A 24,658-nucleotide genomic window follows, 5' to 3' on the forward strand; every position below is an offset into this window, starting at 1 on the left:
AGCAAGTGAATAACAACAAAAAATGAAAAGGAAGTAGTGAAACCATTACTGTATGCAGATGACAAAGACACTAGGGAAATCCTAAAGCCATCCAAAAACTACCAGAACTCTTCGATGAATTTGGTAAAGCTGCAGAATACAAAATTAATATACAGAAATCAGGTGCATTTCTATACACTAACAACAGACTATTTGAATGAAAATTAAGCAAACAATCTCATTCACAAATGCATCAGAAAGAATAAAATACCTAGAAATAAATCTAACTAAACAAGTATAATACCACACTTGGAAATATGTAAGACACTCATGAAAGAAATTGAATATGACACAAGTAGATGGAAAGATATACTGTGTTCATGGACTGAAAGAACTAATATTGTTAAAATGACCATATATCCAAGGCAATCTAGAGAGTCAATGCAATCCCTATCAAAATGCCAAAGGCATTTTTCACAGAACTAGAATAAGTAAGTCTAAAATTTGTATGGAAACACATCTGAAATAGCCAAAACAATCTTAAGAAAAACGAAAGTGGAAGCATCACGCTCCCCGATTTCAAACTATCCCCCAAAGTTACGGTAATCAAGACAGACAGCATGTACTGGCACAAAAACAGATGCATAGATCAATGGAACAGAGAACCCAGAAAGAAACTCACACTTGTATGGGCAACAAATTGGTGACAATGGAGGCAAGTATGTACAATGGGGAAAAGAGTCTCTGAACGGTGCTGGGGAAACTGGACAACTACATGCAAAAATCAAACTGGACTACTCTCTCACATTATGCTCAAAAATAAATTCAAAATGGATTAAAGACTGAAATCTAAGACCTGAAACCATAAAACTTCTAGAAGAAAACATAAGCAATATTCACTTTGCAATCAGTCAGTAATTTTTTTTTTGGATACGTCTCTTCAGGCAAGGGACACAAAAGCAAAAATAAAGAAATAGGATTACATCAAATTAAAAAGCTTTTTCAGAGTGAAAAAACTCTCAACAAAACAAAATGGCCACCTATTAATGGGAGAAGATAATTGCAAAAGATATATCTGATAAGGGGTTAACACCTAAATAGACAAAAAACTCAAACAAGACAATAACAACAAAAAACAATCCAATTAAAAAGTGGGCAGAGGATCTGAATAGACATTTTTCCAAATATACACAGATGGCCAACAGGCAGATGAATAGATGCTCAACAGCACAAATCATTGGGAGTATACAAATCAAAACTATAATGAGTTATCACCTCACCCATCAGAATGGCTGTTATCAAAAAGACAATAAATAACAACAAGTGTTGGAGAGAATGTAGAGAAAAAGGAACCCCTGTACGTGGCTGGTGGGAATTTAAATTGGGGCAGCCACTATGGAAGACAATATGGAGATTTCTCAAAAAATGAGAAATAGAACTATCATAATCCAGCAATCCCACTACTGGATGTTTATCTGAAGAAAATGAAAACACTAATTAGAAGCCATATATACACCCTTATATTCACTGCAGCACTATTTATAATAGCCAAGATGTGGAAGCAACCTAAGTGCCCATCAATAGATGAATGGATAAAAAAGATGTGGTGTGTACACACACTCAAAAATGTGCAATGGATTATTACTCAGCCATAAAAAAGAATGAAGTTTGCCGTTTGTGACAATATGGCTGGACTTATGCTAAGTGAAAAAAGTCAGACAGAGAAAGACAAATACTGTATGATTACACGTGGAAACTAAAAATCAAGACGAAACTATAAACATAACAAGACAGATACAGAAAAAAACAGGTGGTTGCTAAAGGAGAGGCAGGTGGGGAGGTAAGAAATAGGTGAGGGAGATCAAGAGCTACAAGCTTCAGTTGTAGAATAAATGAGCCACAAGTATGAAATGTACAGTCTGGGGAATTTAGTCAATAATGTAGTATCTGTGTGTGTTGGCAAATCATAACTAAACTTATAGTGGTATCATTTGGAAATGTACAGAAATACTGAACTACTAATGTTGTGTAACAGGAGCTGGTTACACAACATACAGGAGCTGTATGGTGTGGTAGATCAATTGTACTTCCATGCAAACTCAGAAAAAGCGGTCAGGTTTGTAGTTACCAAAAGGTGGCCCGGGGGTAGGAATTGGATGAAGGTAGTCAAAAGATACAAACTTCCAGCTATAAGATAAATAAGGACTAGGGATATAATATACAACACAATAATATTAATTAACACTGCTGTGTGTTATATAAGAAAATTGTTGAGAGTAAATCCTAAGAGTTCGCATCACAAGGAAAAAAAATTTCATTCTATATCTTTAATTTTGTATCAATATGAGATGAGAAACGTTCAGTAAACTCATTGTGTTTTCATAGGGGATGTGAGTCAAGTCATTATGCTGTATACTTTCAACCTACAGAGTGCTGTCTTTCAGTTATATCTCAATGAAACTAAAAGAAAATAAAAAGACACGAGCATGTGAAACCTAACTCACAACTAGTATAGAAGGCAGCAGCAGTAATACAAGAGCTGCTATCAACTGACAGAGACTGAGGTACCCTGAAGCATCCCAAGCGCCACTTCTCCTGAGAGTTAAATAAGAATATATGGAGGAGTCAGTTTTTAACATCAGAATATGTTAAAAACCTCTTTTGGACCAAGAGCAGTATATTAGGAAAGTCCAATGGTTCCGTCCTATCTGATCAAAACCAGATGACCCCTGATTAAAGTTTTTTGCTTTGCCTTTTAATACCTGATCATTGCCGGTGAAACGGTGGCAACCATTTCTTGAAGGATCTTTCTGGCTTTCTTTTTCACTTTATTCACAGCTTTTGATTGCTGCTGAGCAGAACCATCAGGGTTTAATTCACCAGCCACTTCTGCAATTGCCTCTTGTACTCTGATTTCAAAATGGAAAGACAGACAACGTAACTGGCTCTATGCTACAGTCTGTATTATTTTATAAACTACAGATACAAATCACAAAGCAACCAATACAATACTGTAAAGTTAAAAAATAAAATAAAACAAATCACAAAGCAAAATATAGTTTCTCTTTTAAATGTGATAACACAGAAGAATAAACTCAAGTTAGAAGTGCTTTCTTTGGCTGTTTATTCAATATCAAGTATATTATATTCCTAAATCAATGACTCCCTGAGGAAGCTGGAAGGCATATTTAAAATTTTAATTCAAATTCACTGGGTAACAACCATGTGAATTTAAATGTTCCAGCTATGCTGTGAGGGACACAAAGTTACACTCTGGCAGAAGGGAAGGAAAGAAAGATTATCCTTCTAGATATGTAATTCAGAGGTACCCCAAACCCACTGCCAAAGTAACATAATTTTTTCTTTTACTTATTATTCATTTATATTATGACTCTATGAGTGGGATATCTGCAAAACTCTCTAGGAGGGATTGAAGGTGGACATAAATAGTCACAAGCGTTTTCCAAACCAAGTCAGTAATTTTAAAAGGCACAGCTTTAGATTTAACAGCACAGACCAGTAAGCTATAAGGTAAAAGGGAAGATTTAACCCAATCTTGTAAATCTCCCACATAACTTAGGGAAGAATGCATGAGGTTTAAACCTCCTAAAAATAACTTCTAACATCCTAGTTACAAGTCAAAACATCTGGATGAAATGAAACACACTTGATGGGCTTTACCTAGAAAACAGAATACAGAATAATCCAAAGGAGTTTCTCAAACAATTGTTTTTTTCTTTTCACTGCTGCTGATTTTAGAATAATGTACAGCAAAACTCCCCATCATTCATTACTACAAAAAGACCGATTCCACAGGACTCTGAAATACCATCCCTAAGCCTATCCTTGAACAGCATTTATATCAGTATGACCAGGAATGCTTTCACAAGTAATTCACGTAGTTATTACACCACCATGATCAACTATTCACTTGTTCATTCAGTAAATATCAAGGTACCTACTACACGCCACTACTGCTCAGCCCTTAACAACTGTACCACTGGGTTTGCATTTCTAAGCATTTTTCAATCCACTCTGGTCTCCAGCTCCCCAAATCCAGATAGGTATCTAACACGGGCCACAGCAATGCGGTGGAATAGAGATCAACCTTCACCCAAACTCCCACAGTTTAATGATTTCCCCACTCCATCAGAGTTCAGGTAGGTCTCTCCAATTTTTAATCAAGATCCTCTGAGGGCAAAGACAATTACTTTATTCTCTTCAAATTTCTAATAATGCCTTTCTAATAAAACAATTTGTGCCTACGTGCTTAACAATTATTTGACAGAAATATGAAATGAGCTTCTCTTCTGGCTGTAAAGTAGGAATTGCATGGTCTCCAATATTCACATTACAGAACACTTAACAGAGAACTCTGGAAATATCTGCCTATCTGAATTCCAGCTCGCCTTTCATATTAGAACCCCATTCCACTATTCATGCATAAAACAAGGCTGCTCTTCCCACATGGCACCAAAACCATCTGTTCTCTTGCCTTTCCTTGCTTTCTTCTGGAGCTATAACGTTTAATGTTTGGAAACACAAACTGCTCTTGGGACAGAGTCCCAGAGAAACTAAAGGTTAATAAAGGAAATTACTTCCCCACTCCCATCCCTGCCTTTCCCCCTTACAACAGTATCCCACCCTTACCGACTGCTGTTCAGCACGTTTTCAGTTACGTTGGTGGCAAACATGCCTTTATGGACATCTCGCTCTTGAATGAAAAGCACATAAGAAAGACGTCTTGCCAGCCACCCTCGGTGCCTGCAACATGAAAACGATTTAGCAGAGAAGTACTCTAGGAATACCTATTATTCAGAGGCTTCCCTTTTGTAAAAACAAATCCTCATTTCACCTGTTCCAGAGATTTAGGGTTTTCCTGTAGCAAATTCTCCTTAGTAAGTAGTTCAGGATGCTATGAAGACAGTTTTATTTCTTTTCTTTCATGTACTCTCAGCTAAAATTTAAACTTGGAATTTGTGTATCAATGCTTGAATAGTATTGCTCTGCAAACTAATAATCCAAATATAAAAACAAAAGAAATGTAAGCATCTTACTTTATTAATACCACTTAAAAACTAAATATGTTGGATGCTTTATATGCAAGCTTATATAGCTTATAGCTACAGCTACAGGCTATAAAAAGTAATCCGGCAATCTTTTTGTACCACAAAGGCTAATTTTCTTTTTGTTGTCATTACAGTAATTCTTCTAAGGTGATCACTGACTCACAAATTGAATTGATAAGGCTGATCAGTTGACAGAAGTCAAGGTTAACTAGACAGCAGTCTGAGTACTTGTACTCTGGACTTATGAAGCCAGAAGCTCTTACTGAGTTTTCTTGCTATGTTTTTGTTTTTGGCTTTTTTATAAAACACACTCAACATACCTAAGAAACAGGACAAACTTCCAGCAGTGACAATGACTATGTGTTAACTGAATGAGGGTTAAAGACAGGGATCTCAGAACAAGAATCCTGTAAGATTTCATTATGCAACGATTTGAAACCATTTGTAATGATTATATAATGCCTCATTATCATTTCCTCCATAAAGATATCCAGACAGTAGAAGATTTCAATTACAAATTAATTCTGAAAATACACAAAAGTCTTCAATCAAGAAAAAGTAATTTGGGGGAGAATTGTTTATGAATCACATGTTCCTTCAACTCTCCTTCCTGGCATTCTTTTTCTTCCTCCTTCCCTTTGTCTCAGTTCTCTGAACAACTTGGCCCAATATGTTAAGTGTTTAATTCTAAAATCTTTCAGTGAACAGTTTACTGGAATGTACAAAGTCCACACTCTTGATGAAATCCCTTTGCAACAGACTGAAAGCGGTGTGTGTGTGTGTGTGTGTGTGTGTGCAAAAACTGTTTAGGCTTTGCTCCCTGCAACACAGAGAAGGGCTAAATAGCCAATCCACCTGTACAGGAAGCTTATTACACTGAATAGTTTCATATTGTCTAGTCAATATAACATGCTAAAAAGTGTATGTTTATCTCACATGTTTTTTGTTTTTTTTTTTCCTTGACTGCCTCCAAGTGAAGACAACAAATGAACTCCTCAGTTTTGTATGTAAAATATCTACTTACATAAGGAAGAGACTGAATGGGATTCTTTTGCTTAGGATTTTAATCATGTCAACCAGAGGAAAAAAAATTGCTCTTTCCTTTTAACTTAAGAAAACAAGAGAGAAAGGAAAGGAAGGGTAGCATAGAAATTGGCAAAACCACATCTCTTGATCTTAGTTCTATTAAAAAAAAAAAATTTAGCTAACATATATGCAAGTATATGCTCATTTATAAAAACATTAAAATATGAGCAGTAACATCAGAAAGCCTTAAAATTTAAGTATCTGACTTCTTGGGCCAGTTTTTTCATGAGATTTCACGTATTTCTCATCTCCTGAGCCTCCAGGAATTTACTCTTGGAACTACAAGGACTGGTAGTGGTTTTGGCTCCCATTCTGCTCTTGTCTTGCAGACATTCACCCTCCTTCCTCATCCCCCAGCCTAAATCCACTGAGAATAAAGCCTCTTTTTCTCTCACTCTGATGCCTAGAATTTGGAAGTAAGAATTCTAAAAAAAGACTTAAGCCAGTAATAAATCAAAGAATACTCACTCTATAGATCAGGCAGATTTCAGAAAGTGATACTTTTTTAAGTATAAAATAATAATATAACATAAGACATTCAAACCTACACCTCTCCTCCGACAAATTTCTATCACATTTTGGCACATTTCAGCAGCAACATCATTATATAAATAAGTTAAAGAAACCTCTAAGTAATATCTATAGTCTCATGAAAATATTATATAATACAGCAGGAGAATAGTAATAGGTCTCTCAGGTTCCAATTTTTAGATAAAGTATTATATGTTAGAAGTTAATACCCTATTAACTCTTCAAAAAAAATATAAAGAGATTCATCTTAAAGTACACTGGTTGGTTATTATGGAGTCTTTCTCTTGACATGCATTAGAAATATAAGAAATTTATTTTTACCTTGTATGCGTTTCATTGATATAAATAACATTCCGCAAACCCAAAGACGGGATACTGGGGTTGAAAAATTTATCCTATATAAAACAAAATAAATATAGACATAAATATACAACTGGATTGTTGAGCTCACTCAAATTAATAGTTTTTGAGGACTTTCAAAAATCAGAGATGAAGAAAAATGTGTTATTGAAAAGTACTTTTTAGCTTTCAAAAGTCACAAACTCAAAACTACTCCTCAGCATCTTGCAAGGAAATAGTGCCTCTCCCTTTGCCGAGCCCCCCACCCTCAATCAGAAAGAGTTAAAGTCACGATGGCTTGTCGCTGAAAGGAATACTGGAAATTTCACTGTTTTCAAAATACAAAAATACTATGCTAAGTAGTAGTAGTGAAAATTGCTCAGTCTATGCTAAGTACCATGTATTATTATTTTGAGATTACTAAATCTTCCAATAATCCTGACACATAAGAATTATTACCCTCATTTTATTTTATTTTTTTGCCTTTCTCAGTTTAATGGTATTTTAATATTAAGAGACATTAGAAGTCTCTTTTTAGGAACTCTCTTTTCTGCCAATTTTGGTTTAATTCACTCACTTTACTAGCTGAGTGGATAATAATGTATTCTAAATCAACATCTTATCTGTGGCCGTCAGAGAAATGACTTCTGCCCATAATTGCTAACATATTCTTCAGTTTATTTAGAGATTAAGAGGAGCATGATTTTAAAACTTTTCTTAATGTAGTAAATGGCTTTATGAAGTATATGAAAAAGTACAATTGGAAGAATGGAAAATCATAAATAAATATCTTCACATTCCATCATAATCAGACTAGCAGTAGAGAGGGGAGATGAATCCCAACTATGCCACTGATCAGCTATATGACCTTGAGCAAGCTTTTCCTCCGTTCTCTCATCTGAATAAGGAGAATTATAATAATAGGACTTTTGTGAATATAAGAACAGTTTTTATTTTTAATATTATTTGTCTGTTTTTATATATTTTATATGTTTCTTTGGGCTTCCCAGGTGGTTCTAGTGGTAAAAAATCCACCTGCCAACGCAGGAGATATAAAAGATGCAGGTTCAATCTCTGTATCAGGAAGATCCCCTGGAGAAGGGCATGGTAACCCACTCCAGTACTCTTGCTGACAGAATCCCACGCACAGGGGAGCCTGGCAGGCCACAGTCCATGGGGTCGCAAACAGTTGGACAGGACTAAAGCAACTCAGCATGCACACATGTATATTTCTTTTATATATTAAATGACTTGGCAAGGACAAATCATTCACTCTAATAACAGTAATTCTTGAGGACTATAACATACATTATCTCATTCATCCTCAGGGTAACCCATATGCCCATTTTAGAGGAGGAAAACTGAGGCTGGCAGAAGCTAGTAGTCAACCCCAGATCTTGCTTCAAAGTGTGGGGTCTTTCCAGTCCCCTAAAATGATTGTCTACTTAATGAGAAAACATATGACTAAAGGTCACCCTTTTTGTGAATAATCCTGGAAGATAATCCAGAAATAGTTCTGCTAAACAGATAAAGGCCATAACTTTAACAATGTAGGCAAAAAAGGTAAACCTTCCACAAATAAATGCTGAAAGCATAATAGACCCACAAAAGAAGATGTCAAAATACTTAAGTGTTATCTCTTTAGAGAAATAGGACTTCAGAGAAAAGGTAGCAGAAAATCACTATAAAAATACTGTCAAAAATTATTTTATATAAACAGGCCGTGGAAGAACTTAAGATCAAGTTCAGCACCATCAGGTACTACATTTAAGCAAAAATCATTTATCTATTATGCTACTCATCTCTGCCCACCCCAAACCATTACCACCACCAAATAATTTCTGACTGAAGAACACATTAAAGTATTGTTTTGCTCTTTTAACCATTCAAAATTAGAATTAGATGAGATGCCAGATCTAAAAGAAAAGCCACATGACCTTCTACTTAAATCTTTATTTCTACTGGCCTATTAATCAGAACTGGCCTTACTCCTAGACTAGAAATTTCCATGATCCTTCACGTCCACCAAACTATTTCAACAAGGTTATGTGTGATTTAAGAGGAACACTATTTCTATCGTGATGTTCTTGAGCAGACCTGAATATTTAACATAAACCGCTTGTTAAACAAATCTCTCCCAGATTAATAAACTCCTTATGCTGGGTCAGAAATTCTACTTCCTGCCCAGCCAACCCTGAGTGGAAAACTCACACAGCACCAGTAGTTATCCACACAGGTTAGAAGCAACCTCAATAAATGGCAGGGTTAATAAACAGCACTTAAACGCTCTAATAACTAGCCCATCCCAGAGAGAGTTTACCATCCAGGTGACTCTACTGCCTGAGATCACAGCCATATTAGAGTCTACATTCCGGAACGAGCTCACACTTCTTGGCAAAATGCCCTCAGATGCATACTTATCCAATCAACTGAGATACTATGTGGAAGATTTTGCATGGCTTTTTCCCACCAAAATACAAACAACAAACCCATCACACCCTTTCTTAAATCTTCATGCTGACATTTTAATGACCATCCTTCACTATCACAGAGTCAAAAGAAACCCCCTTGCACTCCCCTCCACTGTGGGAACAGACACTTAGCAAAAGGGTAAAGCCACAGTTTTACTTTCTTTTTCTGTCCCACTCACACTCACATGTGTGTGTATGTGCATATGTGTATGCACACTTTCTTTCTCTCTTTCTCGTTCATCTTGCTAGCATTTTAAAGTTCAGTGCTAAATTTCAATGTCTTGAAGTTACATGAAGGATCCCATTAACTCTTTGGAAGAGTTATCTGAAAGGAAGACCTACTCTCCCCCTAAAGTCATACTAAGACAAAAACAAAACAAAATATTGCCTGGCACCAACTATTAGACCAATATTCATTGAATAAACGAATAGAAAGAAAAATTAGATCAACATTTTTACTTGGGATATTTGGTTCATAAACGTGGACCTAAGTTCCAAAAATGCATTAAGTCCATTAAGACTAAGCAAAAATAAAGTTTACACAAAGTTGGAAATCCATGTCACATATTTCACTCTGTTTTTTTGGGCTTCCCTGGTGGCTCAGACGGTAAAGAATCTGCCTACAGTGCATCCCTGGGTTGGGAAGATACCTTGGAGAAGGGAACGGCAACCCACTCCAGTATTCTCGCCTGGAGAATTCCATGGACAGACTCTGTTTATTAAAGGTCGACAAAGGTATTAAAGGTAACATTCTTACCCAGCTCTGAGGAGTACAGGAATAACAGCACCTTCCCACAAAGGGCCTCTTCCGGCTCATTAGGCTTTCTTTCCACTTCAAGGTTGCAGATCTGAAGACAGTAGGCCTGGAACCACACTCACCCTAATAAATATTAAGGAAAAGTAGTGTATGAATGGGCAAGAAAATTCTACTTGTCTACTTGATCTCAAAACTCTAAAAATCTCTTAAAACTAAGCTGTTCGAGACAGAAGAGAAATTTCTGACACATTTTCCTTTTGGTAGCCCGCATTTCTGTTTTTCGTTTCAAGGACTCCGTCCACGACCGACACCTGGAACAGAGCTTGGACCATAAGCAAAAGCCGAGCACCTAAGAATAGCAACAGCCGGCAACACTCAAAGCAGCATTCAAAGGTTTAAACATTAAGTTGGAAAAGGTCAGACAGCCTTCTGACAGTAGCAGGAGGAATAAAGCCAGACCCCTGGAGCCCTATGCTAACAGTTCATCTCCCTCCCTCTTAAATCACACACTCCTACAAAAGAACTACAAAGACCTTACTTAAGAGTAAGCAAGTTGTTATACCATAGCTTAAAATAATTCACTTTAAATGAAAAACAAGGTCAACTTATATAACATTCCTTTATCCTAACAAGTGAGTTTAAAGTCTAGAATTGAATTTACAGCCATACTATCCAATTAGGGTCAAATTCTGCTCTTCTGTCTAAAAAATTTTCTCTTAACTTTGAATTCATCAGTTGCTCAAATCCCAGTGATATAACATTCTCAAAAAGAAACGCAAAGACCACCTAAAACTCCAACCCCCCCAAAAAAGTTTTGTTTTTAATCTGAAGCAGACTGAAGAAATATCTGAAGAAATATTGAAAACATCCCATGTTATGCTGACATAGAGAAAACAATACAAGAACAACAATAACAAAAAAAAAAACCGCCAAAAAATGCCTTTTGGATTGGGATTCATACTAAAATTTCTATTTTCCATTATTTAAATAAACTTCATTTCCACTACAAAATTCACACTTCTGAAATGTAATTATATAAAACAGATACAGAATTAAAAAAAAAAAATTCTGGTTAAATTACACCACCCAAAAGAACAAACAGGCTTTTTTCCTCTGCAAAAGTATTTTGCTTTTTAACATAATCCCCGTCCTTACACTTCTTACCCATTTTTTTTCTTCCCAATAACATAATACCATAAGAACTTTTAAATATTAGACTTCATAAACTAACCTTCAAACAGCTGGAGGCAGTTTCTGTAGCTATTAATGTCTATTTGAATTTATGCTTCCCGTACATCCTCCTTCATTAACACTGAGAAGAACATCTTTAGGCTGGATGCTTTTAACCTGTATCTTAAACTTACCCATTCCTCGGTGGCATGCTTACACCGACCAATGCTGTATTCAGAAGAATTTGGCAAATAAGATACATCTATCGTGCCAAGGGTCAATGCAGATTCATCCATGTCACACAGCGTAACTCCCGAATCATGTGCTGTAAAAAATGTATACCGTTTAAGTTAATAAGGGATCCAGAGGGTAAATAGTAGAACTCAAAATTCTGATTTCTATGTTATTTTGCTTCAGGGTAGGATGTCAAATGAACTAAGGAGGACTTCTTAGTCATTGTATAAAACTGGACTTTGATGTATATATATGAACTCAGGTCATCCAGATTTTAAAAAAATTTTTGTATCTTTAGACTTCATGAACAAAACAGCTATGAATTCACAAGGGTAATTATCACCCTATTTCAGGTATGTGACAAATAATATTTTATTTGTGTTAAGTGAATAGTTCCTGGAAGGATACAAATATGCATTTACTAATTTAAAGTTACATGTATGCACACAAGTAGATAATTTTTGAAAAATTATGTGCTGGGAATTTTTGGTCATACATACCATGCAATGTAAAATGGACAAAGGTAATGAGTGCACCTCTAACGTTTCCCACTTAAACTGAATTAAGTTTATTTTCTTGTGCTGCCTTAAATGAAATGGTATTTGCACTTTTAATACATCTACAAAGCTCTAAAACAAGAAAACACTGTTCTGAAATATCTGATTTATAAGTTTTCATATCTTTGCAATAAGCCTTTTCCCACCCTCAGAAAAAACATTCACTAACAGTGAACTGCTAAAAAATAAATAAATAAATAAGATATTAAAATATAAGAATTTTCTAACCTAATCCTCAAATTATTTCAGCTTTTGATTATTTCTCACCTGGCCTTAAATCAGTTTTTAAAACCTTAAAAACTCATGTTCAGGTTAACACAGTTCCTTGGAGGGCAGATTCCCATTTCTTTACAATCCCCATCTGGATTTATAGTGGTAACTGTAATTCTCAGGATAACTATACACATTCTTCACAATTTTACCTAGGTAACAATCTAACAAATAGGCGAGGGGAAGGAAGAGTAAACCAATGCACTTGGCATGAAAGCTCTTCTTATTATAAAATAAAAGTCAGCTATCAGTTTCAGGCGCAAAATGTAGGTACGACAGGGGGAGCCGGTGGCTGCCTGGGAAAATGAAGACTTGGCTGGCCCCAGTGATGAAGGGAGGACGAGAGGGGGAAACGGTCCTGTGCCAATAAGAAGCCCACGCTTCGCTCCTCCCTCCACACGTTTGTCCAAGGTTGAAAAGTGCCCCGATCCCACCCCACCCAAAAAGAAAAGCCAGCCTATGCGCTGAGGGGAGCCAACCGTGGGTTTTGAAAGCGAGAGAGGCAGGAGGGCCGACTCTGAAGCCAAATACATCCGAGCTCGAATCCCTCCTCTGTTTACCATCTGTGGTCACCAACCAGATGGGTTAACAACAACTTAGACAAGCTGGTTCATTCCCATGCCTTGGTTTCCCCATCTGGCAAATGGGCATGATACGATAAATCTTACCTCCTGGGTTGCGGGAGTTGTGCATAATACCCCTAGGGCGCCTGGCACTGTGTCTGACGCCCAGTGAGTGCTCAGCTCAATCAGTGGTCATCTGTCATGGAACTGTCCCCTGCACCAGCTTGCTTTCAGCGTACCCCTGCAGCCTCAACCCCAAAGTCAATGCCTCCACGTCCCCTTCGAGTGTGAGGGGGGACTGAGCCGAGAGGGACTTCCCTCCCACCCGGGGGAAAGCCCTGCCGCAACCCGGGGTTCCCGGGAGAGAACGAGCTCGACCCCCACGCCGGCACGAGCCGGGCCCACCGCTCAGGGGGAAACCCGGAGGGAGCTCGAGAGAGAGAGAGCGCCGAGGCGAGCGAACTGCCGGGCAGCTGGCGGGAGCCGCACTGGGTCCGGCGAAAGGGCGATCACGCACCTGTCCCGGCGCTCCCGGCCCCAGCAGCCTCCCGCAGCCCGTTCCCGCCCTGGCCGCTCGCACCCGCAGCTCCGCCGGCTATAGCGCTGCAGCTGCCAGCATTTCAAGCCTCAGCCGGCGCTGCTGCGCCGTCGCGCCCTGATGACGCAACGAGGGGGACGAGAGTGACAGGCGCAGCCCACACTGGCCAGTTCCGGGCGGGCAAGGGCTGGGGACCCACGCTGCGGGCCACTCGGGCGTCGTGCACCGCAGGGGGTGGATCTGAGATTAGCAGGTGTGCTCGCAAGTGTGTCTGTGTGGTGTGTGGCCAGGCGTGTGCTGCCTAGTCGCGTGGCGATTCTGCCTGGGCGCGGAGTCACGTGAGTGTGTGTGGGCCTGTCTGCGTCTTGTGAACGCTGCTCTTCGGAAAGTTTGAATCTCTGCCCGGCTCCTCTGGGAGCATGCACGTGGGCCGTCTGAGTTTACTTGTATAGGTGTGGGCCGTCTTCTTTGTGAGATTTGTAAGACTGCAGAACTTACTGGGCATGAGAGAGGTGGGGACTGGAAAGGCCCTGTTGGGTAATTTTCCGAGGAATTCAAATAGAAACAAATAAGGCTTGGAAGAACCTGAGTCCAGATTTCTCGGCCTTGAGTCCTTGAAACAAAATAGCAAGGAGCCTGAAGAGTTTTTTCCACAATATTTGTCTTGCCATTGACAAGGCCAGTGGTTATAAAGAGATTAATCATTTATTGATAGAAGGTAAAAGATAACCTTTTACCTGCACTTGAACAAAGGCATGCCATGTGAAGTAGCAAATGGGGAGGGGTGATGGGCTTCCCTGGTGGCTCACAGGTAAAGAATCCGCCTACAATGCAGGACACATGGGTTCAATCCCTGGGTCAGGAAGATCCCCTGGAGGAGGGAATAGCAACCCACTTCAGTATTCTTGCCTGGAAAAATCCCATGAATAGAGGAGCCTGGTGGGCGACATAGCATAAGAGTGGGACTGGACTGAGCACCCACATAGGCAGCAGATGGAGATACAAAGATGATTAATCCCTGTCCTGGCGCCTCTGCCACCAGTCCTTACCTCTTCTGCACACATGAACCCTAACCCTCTCTGCCAGACAATCTCTGTCTCTGTCCACCCATCAGAAACCATCCAGAGCTCCCCACAGTCCAAATGCCTAAGCCTAGCATCGAAGACTTTCACAGAGAAGCCTCTTCTTTCCCCACCGTTCTCCATCAGGAGCCCCTTCTTTTAGCCTCTCTGATTTTCCCTCATCAAGCCCTGGGCACTGGTACTCCTAATTGTGCTCACACCACTCTCCCCTAAATTTGACAGTTCTTTGCTAAACTAGGTCTCCAAGCCTTCCCTCATCTTGTCCGCCCTCTATACTCACACTGTCAAGTGAAATCTCACAGATTTCCTGTGGTACCACACCTTGGGTCTTTATCAGTTTGTGTAATTCCTCCACAAGATCATGAACTCATCATCAGTGCTTGTTTCCCAGGTAATGCTACAATGTATTCTTGTAGGAAACACTAAGTAAATACTTGTTGAAGCTGAGGAACAAGAAGTGAAAGAAGCATTACTTCACTTGCACTTTCTACTGTTTATAAATCCATCCCCAAACAATTCAAAACAGCAGGAGTGCTTATTCATTTTAAAAAAGATTTTGAGCTTGAAGTCAAGGACCCTGTTTTTATTCAACCCTTCTCCACACAAACACACACAAACACACACACACCTTTGCCCCAAGCACACACCTAAGTATTCAAGGCCAATGTTGACTAGAATAAGATGAATTCTCATCCCCAAATATCATGAAATTTGTGTACAGACTACTGGCCCCTGACATGAAAGAAAGAAAAGGAGGGAAGAAAATAGAGGAAAGTCACAGGATTTGAAGTCACTGTTAAAGAGAAAGTAATGAGAAATGAAGTACAGTATCACAGGAATGAAAATGTAAGCTAGAGGGGAAAATTAGTTGTCTTACATAGACTTCATTTGTATGCAACTCTTCTGTAACACCCGTTGCACAAGAGTTTACTTCACCCAAAGGAGATGTGGATTGTGAAGCACAGATTACTTAATGAGGATTGTTTTGGAAACAAGTGACAACCTTGGCAGTCTTTCATCAACAGAACAGCAATAATTTATAGTAATCTAGATGCAGTCTAGCCAGCCAAGGCAGAGCAACAAGAACTAAATTTACTCTCCTGCTAACACGAGAGCAAAAACAAAACAAGCAAAATATATTAAAAAAAAAAAGCAGCTGTGCAGGACAGTGCTCCATAAGGGAAGGGAGATGAACAAGGTTAAACATTGTGATTGCCTCAGCTTACTGCCTAGAAAGAGTTGCCAGGCTATAGTGCAGACAGAGTAATCCAGGAAGAACTAGGCAGACTTTCTGAGTTGAGGAGTTAGAACCAGGAGACCAGGAAGACCAAAACAGTTGGAGTTGGGAGAAGAGTACCAGAGAGGTGTTCTTGTTCCCACAAGGCAGAGGGAAAAGATGCCCAGTGAACCTACAGGACCAGGAATATAGGGCTTGATTCTGGCCCCTAGACTGGAGAATCTCATAATTTGTAACTCAGAAAGTCCCTCAGTGCTCAGTTGCATCTGACTCTGTGACCTCATGGACTGTAGCCGGCCAGGCTCCTCTGTCCATGGAATTTTCCAGGCAAGAATACTGGAGTGGTTTGCTATGCCCTCCTCCAGGGGATCTTCCTGACCCAGGTATCAAACCCATGTCTCCTGCATCTCCTGCATTGGCAGGCGGATTCTTTACCACTGAGCCACCTGGGAAGCCCCTTGCCTCAGTAGTGGGGTAAAACTAATCCTAGAATAAACACTGCTCTGGTCCTACCTAACAAATAAAAATAAAATCAAACTTTCCAAAGCAGAATGTCCCAAAACAAAGCACAAGAATACTTATAGGAAGTCAGAAATATTTAGCATCCAACAAGGTAAAATTCAAAATGTTGTCCTTCCAATCAAAAGTCATCAGGCATGCAAAATGAAGCAGGAAGCAGCAATGAACCACAGTGAGCAGAAAAGTTAATTAATTGAAAGAATCCCAGAAATGACAGAGGTGATAGAATTGGTAAATACAGACACTAAAAAATACTTACAACTATATTCTGTAAGTCCAAGAAAGTAGAGGAAATATTAAGCGTATTAAGTAGATCTGGAAAACCTAAAAAGACCCAAGCGAACTTTGTGGCCAACCCAACTCTTGAAGGTCAACTGTGGTAAGTTAAAGATGTATACTCCAACTCTTAAAACAACTGCCATAAAAGCAAAATAAAGAGTTGTAGCTAGTACATCAATGAAGAAAATAAAGCAGAATCGTTTTTAACAAGTCACTCAATGAATCCAAAAGAAGGCAGTAAGTGAGTAGAAAGGGGGAGGAATGGATTGATAAAGAGAAAACACATAGCAAGATGGCAGATTTAAATTCATGCATGTAGGTAATTATCTCAGTCAAAAGGCAAAGATTGTTAGACTGGAGAAGAAAGAAAGAAAGAATCAGCTGTATGTCAGCTATTAAAATCACTTTAGATGTAAAGACAAATTGGTTAAACAATTGAAAAATAAGCCTCCAATTAAAATAAATAAAATTATATTAAAAAAGAAAAATAACGTACCATGCTAATGCTAATCAAAAGAAATATGGGTAGCTATATTACTGTCATAAAAAATACATTTCAATACAAAGAATATTATCAGAAATAAAGAAGATCATTTCATAATGATAAAGGAATCAATCCAACAAGGGGGGAAATGATTTTAAATATTTACGTCTAATACAGAGCTTCCAAATATATGAATCAAAAACTGACAATCTTGCAAGGAGAAATAGAAAAATCCATGACTATAAACAGCAGTTCAATCTCTCTCTCCATGACCGAGCAAGTAGGCAGAAAATCAGTAAAGATATTTAAACCTTGTACAATACCATCGACCAGCTTGGCCTAATTGACATTTATAGAACACTACATCCATCAATAGAATATCATTTTTTCAAGTGAATACAGAACGTGTTTTAGTAAAACTTGCCATAAAACAAGACTCAATAGATTTAAGGTTTCAAATCACATGAAACATACTCTGACCACAATGGACATTAGAAATCATTAATTTAGACATACCTGGAAAATTTCCAAATATTTGGAAACTAACATGTTTTAAAAAAACAAAAACAGACCAAAAAACACCCCATGGTTTGAACAAATAAGAATGAAAATTAGAAACTAGTCTGAACTGAATGGTGGTGAGAACACCCCTTATAAAGGCTGGGACTCTTAACACCTTGAAATACCACCTTGAAATCAGTGATTGGAATTGAGAACTGTATTTTCTTCTAATACAGATATTTTACTGCTATAAACGTCTCGCTGAGTATGGCTTCAGCTACATCTGTCAAATTATGACACGTGCTTTTTTTTCCCTCTGTGAGAGTATTATGAGCAACAATGTCAACTGACTTGCCAAAATTCAGTGATAAAATATCTATGACATTCCATGATCTGAGATATAACAATTACTCTATCAGAAACTTTTATAGGAAATAAAGTTTGTCCTGTCTTACTCTTACTGAATCCATGCTGTTCTCATCATCTGCTTTCCTCTAGATTCATTTCCTTTTTTTATAAATATGTATAGAACTCCTACTGCCTGCCAGGCAGCATAGAATGAGACCGTCTAGAAAACAAACTCCTGTTTGATTATTGTGTCCCCAAAGATTCTAAAAGCAGCATGAAGTTCAGTAGACTGTGGCCTCTAGAACTCTGTTGATTTGGGGCAAACACTGAGACCCCTCAGTCTGCCATCCATTCCTTGCAGGTTCCTGGCTATCTGAAGCCTGATTTTATTCAGGGTGATCTTTTGTCCAGCCCTGAGATAATAGTGAATCAAAGTATCTGAGTTAATGATGATACTCTTGCTTTCTACTATTCTAACTGTTCCTGCAGCCGAGATTGTCTTATGATCCAGTTCTGGGCAATGACACCTAAAAGAAAATCAAACTTGAGGATTTCTGGAAAAGCCTTTCTTTCCTGGTAAAGATAACCGATACATTTGGCATATTTCTTTTTCAATCTTTTCCGTATTTGCTCTGCAACTTATTATCCAAACCCCACACTACTAATCACACAAGACTGGTTTTTAAGCCACTTAAATCTTGTTTTCTGTTGCATGTTCTGTCGCTCAGTCATGTCTTACTCTTTGTGACCCCATGGACTGTCACCCACCAGGCTCCTCTGTCCATGGGATTTTCCAGGCAAGAATACCAGAGTGGGTTGCCATTTCCCACTGCAGGTTATCTTCCCAACAAATTGCATTCCTGACTCATCTTTAATTTTTAAGCACAGTCCTGGCTGCTAGAGTAACTCAGGTATATGGAGGGGAAAGAGTGTTGAGAAATAGTCCCTGCTAGTGTATCACCCTGGGGAATGGCGATGGATGTGACCTTGGAGCCTGCCATTTAGAAAATACCTTAGGCCAGGAGAGAATGGGACCCCGCCCCCTTCCCTGATTCACATTTACAACATTTATGACAGAACCGGTACTTCAATTTGACTGAAAATGGCTTCACAATAGACTAAGTTAAAAACTTCAAATAAGCCAGGTAGGAGGCAATCTAGCTTCTGGGAAAGTTGCCTTGGCAACTTCCTTCAAGCTTGGCAGAAGCCTTCAAGCCTCTGCTTGACAGAGCTTCTGCTTGATAGCCCACCCTGACCCAGGAAGGAAGGTGGGCAGAAACTAGGTAGGGTTCCAGGCTTTTGGTCACTAGCAAGGCCTCAGGCCCTGATGGCTCAGCAGGTAAAGAATCCTCCTGCAATGCAGGAGACACAGGAGATACAGGTTGGATCTTTGGGTTGGGAAGATCTGCACTACAGGAGACACAGGAGATGCGGGTGGGATCCCTGGGTTGGGAAGATCTCCTGGAGTAGGAAATGGCTACCCACTCCAGTATTCTTGCCTGAAAAATCCTATGGACAGAGGAGACCAGTGGGCTACAGTCCAAAGGGTCACAAAGAGTCAGACATGACTGAGTGACTATGGATGTTAGGGCCTCAGGGCAGGACACTGGTTCTAGAGTTGGAAGTGGGACACTGGATCAGTAACTGCTAGAACTGGGAAATTAAGGAATTAGCTTCCCAGTTACTTGTGTGTGTGTGTGTGTGTGTGTGTGTGTGTGTGTGTGTGTGTGTGTGTGTTTTCAGTTTATAACTGTTAGCTCATTCTTAAGAAAGGAAAATTATTTCTCCTTCTTCTAGGGGTGTAGCCAGGCTCTGTGGTTTAAGTCCCAAGGTTCTGTTGAAGGAGCCTAAGTCAGTGCCATTAGCAGTCTTTCTGTTCCTGAAAGAAGACAAAATCTGAAGGGACCTTTGCTTTCCCTGTGCAATCAAGCTAGATTGGGTGAGAGGGAGAGGTTGTCTTGAGTAGGAAGGGGTGGGGTGGGGAGAGTCCACGAGGCATGGACGCTGCAATGAAACTCCAAGAGCACCTGGTCACCTGTGACCAATATTAGATAAAGTAATGGGAAGGGCCTCTCCAAGTGAGGAGCAGCTACGTTGAGGCGAGGATGTGAGAAGCATGGGAAAGAAGACCAGAAAAGATCTTTCCAAGAAGAAGGGACTATACCTGCCAAAGCCCCAAAGGAAGACAGAGCTTGGCAGAGAGAACTGGACAAAAGCCAGTGCGGGTTGGAGGGAGTGAGGGAGAAGGTGGTGGAGGGAGGGGTTGGGAAGACGGAAGGGGCCAGATAGAGCAGGGCTTTTTAAGCCATTGTAAGAAGTTTGGAAAATCAGAAAGAAAGTGATGACGTGTCACAAATGTTGAGGAGGAATCCACATGCCCTTTACCCTATAAAGATTAGAGAAGAATGCATCAAAACAAACCCAGGTCTCAGGACTCAGACAGCCTGGAGAGAGAAATGAGCCTTGATTCAGGAGCTTTGGGGGAAGCAGAGGCCTGCCTGGTGCAAATTGGCCTCAGAGCATCTAGGTAAGAGGTAAGTCAGTACATTTTGTAAGCTGCCACTCACAAGGCAATTATTACATGCCAAGCACAGTTCTTAGTACTTCATAGGCATGATCGCAAGCAATTCTTTGTATTAGTCACAGTGCAGTATGGAAAAGAGCCCGTGCCAGACAGCCACTAGAGAACTTGAGTAGAGTTCTACTCAGACAGTTCTTAGAAGAACAGAAAGGACCAAAGGGAACGTGATCTTCTTAGCAATAGAAGATCACTACCTTCCCTGGGGCTGGAGGGACAAAGCCAGGTGCTAACAGAGCCAGGAACCAGAACCAACCAGGCAACAGCTGGGACCAAGGAGAGACAGGCCGCCCACGAAGAGCCGAAATCACACTGGACATGTCCCTAGAGAAAGAGGAGGCCACCCTCCCTGGCTTTAACCCCTTTCCGGCCTCCCATCACCTGCCAGTCCTCCTATTGGCTGAAGTAAACATCAAGGGAGTCTAAGGAATGAAGGTGCAGGGGTTACCTCCCCCACTCGCTCCCCAGCCCCTCCCCAGACAAGCAGTAGAGTCGAGGAGGGTGGCGACTGGATCTGAAAGCAAACAGGCAAATAAGGTGCCTGTCCTCCTGGCAGCCCCAAGAGCCAGGAACTATAAATCCCCATTTTCCATATGGGAAAACTGAGGCACAGGGAGAGGTAGATCTGGTATGTGGAAGAACCCCAATTTGAAATCAGTTGCCTCCAATTCTAGAGCGCAAATGTACGACTGATATGTTATTTAGTCAGTGTAGATGAGAGCTGGAGAGTTAGGACTGGGCCACCAGATCCCAGGTGTGAAAAGCATATCTTCATGTTAAACTGCACTCCATGAAGGAGCTGAGGATAGTGATACTCAGAGGGGGTTGAGTATCACTCAGCTGAGTAAAAACTGAGCTGCTGCCAGTCAGGATATCCCCAGTGGACTAACCCCGAGTCCTTCCAGCAGAATGTCTGAGAGTTATACCAGGACTTTGAAGACAGACCACCTAGGTTCCAGTCATGAAAGTGAAGTGAAAGTCACTCAGTCATGTCCAACTGTTTGTGACCCCCGTGGACTATACAGTCCCTGGAATTCTCCAGGCCAGAATACTGGAGTGGGTAGCCTTTCCCTTCTCCAGGGGATCGTCCCAACCCAGGGATTAAACCCAGGTCTCCCACACTGCAGGCTGATTCTTTACCAGCTAAGCCACAAGGGAAGCCCAAGAATACTGGAATGGGTAGCCTATCCCTTCTCCAGCAGATCTTCCTGACCCAGGAATCAAACCAGGGTCTCCTGCATTGCAGGTGGATTCTTTACCAACTGAGCTACTAGGTTCCAGTCAGAGTTCTGCCATTTACCAGCTGTGCGACCCTGGGAAAGTTATTTAACCTCTCTGAGTCCCTATTCTCTCATTTAAAAAGTGGATTTGCTACATATGTACACCTATGGCTAATTCATGTTGATGCATGGCAGAAATGAAACCAATATTGTAAAGCAATTATCCTTCAATTCGAAATAAAGAAAAAATTTTTTAAAAGGTGGATTTGCTAACAAAACCTTACTTACTGGGTTCCTTTGAGGTAAAATGAAATAATGTATACAAATAATTAGCATATTGCCTGCCAAGTGGTGAGATTTACTAGATAGAGGGCAATGGCGCCCCACTCCAGTACTCTTGCCTGGAAAATCCCATGGACGGAGGAGCCTGGTAGGCTGCAGTCCATGGGGTCGCTAAGAGTCCGACACAACTGAGTGACTTCACTTTCACTTTTCACTTTCATGCATTGGAGAAGGAAATGGCAACCCACTCCAGTGTTCTTGCTTGGAGAATCCCGGGGACGGTGGAGCCTGATGGGCTGCTGTCTATGGGGTTGCACAGAGTTGGACACGACTGAAGCGACTTAGCAGCAGCAGCAGCAGCTATTATTATGATTGTTGTTAGTCTCCTCTTGCATAGACTCAAGAGACAAAAGAGATATCCTATTCCTTTGAGCTGAAATCCTGGCAAAGTATTTGTCCTGAAACCTTCCAAACTCATTTGAGCCATTAAGGTTACTTTGTTCGGGAGAGAATGTCATGGTATTGGTCAGGATGGGCTAGGTTGCAATTCAGTAACAAATGTCTCAGAGTCTTGCAACAAAGATTATCTACCTATGCTACATGGAAACTGTGGGTTATTACAAGGGCTTATAAGGTCACTGAGGGAGGCTCCAACTTGACACGTGCTTCCTTGATTGCTGAGGCTGGGACCAGAGAGTGTAGTGAGCCATGCAGTAGGTCTTAATTCACATCACTTCTGTTCCCATTTCATTAGATAAAGCATCATATGTAAGCAAGAGAGTGAAGAAGTGTAATCCCACCATGTGCCCAAAACAAGGTAACTAAACATTTATGAACAACCCTAGTGACTATCAGAACAACCTCAGTGAATCTTTTGATTGGGCTGGATAAAGCAAAGGCCCCAGTCTGGAATGAAAAGATTCAGGAGCCTCTAACAGGCCAGAACTACCCTATATGACATTATAAAAGTCTGTCTCTTTTGAGAAATGTTTTTGTTGTGGTAAAAGTCACACAACATAAAACTATTTTAACCATATTTAACACTACATTTCAGTGGCACTAAGTACATTCACAATGTTGTACAACTCTCACCATCATCCATCTCCCAAATTTTTCACTAAACCGAAGAGTTTCCTAAACTGAAACTCTGTCCCCATTAAACACAAAGTCCCCCTTCCCCCATCCCATCCCCCACTCCCCCACGCCAGTCCCTGGCATCTACCAATGTACCTTCTGACTTTATGGATTTGGCTATTCTAGGTACCTCATATAAGTGGAATCAAACAATATTTGTACCTACTGTGTATTAGAATGCAGTTTTTAGGTTGACTTAATGTATGCCCTACAATTAGGTTTCTTCTTCCCCCCTCTGCTACACAGTAGGTTCTCATTAGAAATCTATTTTATGCATAGCCATGTGTACATGCTTATCCCAGTCTCCCAATTTATCCCCCTTTTTTCCCTGTTGGTGTCCACACATTCTTTCTCTATATGTGTGTCTCTATTTCTGCTTTGCAAATAAGTTCACCTCTGCTATTTTTTCTAAAAGTTTGCCTTCGTTGTGCCTAGAATTGCACCTCTGAAGACATTATGTCTTTTAGGAAAACCTTTTCTTTCTAAATATTGCTTAAGACCACTTCTCTGAAAATCACTGTCGGTTGTTGGAACATATGATCCAAGATGGTTTGTGGAGCTGAGTTGCTGACTGAAAACAAAGCATCTTGTCTTCTGAAAGAGGGATCCTAGTGTGGGCTAGATTGTGCTTGCCCAGACTTACCGAGGACTTTTGTACTGTTGCATAACCTGCTGAGTAGTGTTGAGCAAGCTCAAGCTATGGGTGTAAGCCTTTTCTCAGCTTTCACAACCAACCCCATGTCCTGCTGGATTGCTTTCTACCTACCTGAGTATTTTTTCTTGGCATCTTTTGCTAGCTCAAGGCCCTCCTTCATTCTCATTTCACACTCTGTCCTTAGCAGACCAGGAACCTAGGAGTTGTTCTTAACTTCTTCCCACATTCAATCCAATACTAACATCTGACAATTTTACCTCAGCTTTCAAACTCATCTCCTTTTATCTTCCTCTCTACCTGAACTGTGTTGTTTGAGGACCTCACCATCTTCCCTGGAAGCATAACAGCTAACGACTAGGATGCCTCAGGTCTGCTTTCTACCCATCACCCTCCCAAACATGCCACACATCAGCCAGGATGAACATTTGAAAGTACAACACAGACAGTGTCAAACACCTCCATTTCTCTGCCTGATCCCCACTCCAACTGATGAAAATCTTTTCAATTATTCCTTTAGAACTGCCAGTGCCTGGCACATTCCATCCTTGTTAATCTCACCACCCTCATCTCTCTCCACCTGCCCTCTTTTTCTCTGACTTCAGTCACTGTGGCTTTCTTTTGGTTCCTAAGAAAAAGGGACTCTGCTCTCCCTTTGCACAAACTACCTTCTCTGCCAGCAGTGATCTCCCCCACAACTCTCTTTTTCCTCCCACTTATGCTTCATAACATAGTTCAAATCTCACCTCCTCATGAAAAGCTTTTTGACCCTCAGACT

The 24,658-nt window shown here is 40.3% G+C and overlaps 1 protein-coding gene and 1 non-coding gene across 11 annotated transcripts in view; both read right to left on the reverse strand.

The window, feature by feature from the left end:
- GPAM (glycerol-3-phosphate acyltransferase, mitochondrial) overlaps positions 1 to 24,658 on the reverse strand; it is a 67,499-nt gene that overhangs the window by 28,223 nt on the left and 14,618 nt on the right. For 4 of the 10 annotated variants that reach the window (XM_059881752.1, XM_005225723.5, XM_005225720.5 and 1 more), the window contains 5 exon segments: positions 11,597 to 11,727; positions 10,233 to 10,355; positions 6,987 to 7,060; positions 4,630 to 4,743; positions 2,742 to 2,888 (listed from right to left, as the gene is read on the reverse strand). In XM_059881752.1, the coding sequence (XP_059737735.1) occupies positions 2,742 to 2,888; positions 4,630 to 4,743; positions 6,987 to 7,060; positions 10,233 to 10,355; positions 11,597 to 11,698 (560 nt within the window). In that variant the 5' untranslated portion in view covers positions 11,699 to 11,727. 10 annotated transcript variants of the gene reach the window in all.
- Positions 13,526 to 13,595, reverse strand: MIR11981 (microRNA mir-11981). Its single transcript, NR_162265.1, has one exon. It is a non-coding gene; the product is annotated as a microRNA mir-11981 (primary transcript).

Source organism: Bos taurus, chromosome 26, assembly GCF_002263795.3.
Source record: "Bos taurus isolate L1 Dominette 01449 registration number 42190680 breed Hereford chromosome 26, ARS-UCD2.0, whole genome shotgun sequence".
NCBI lineage: Eukaryota > Metazoa > Chordata > Mammalia > Artiodactyla > Bovidae > Bos > Bos taurus.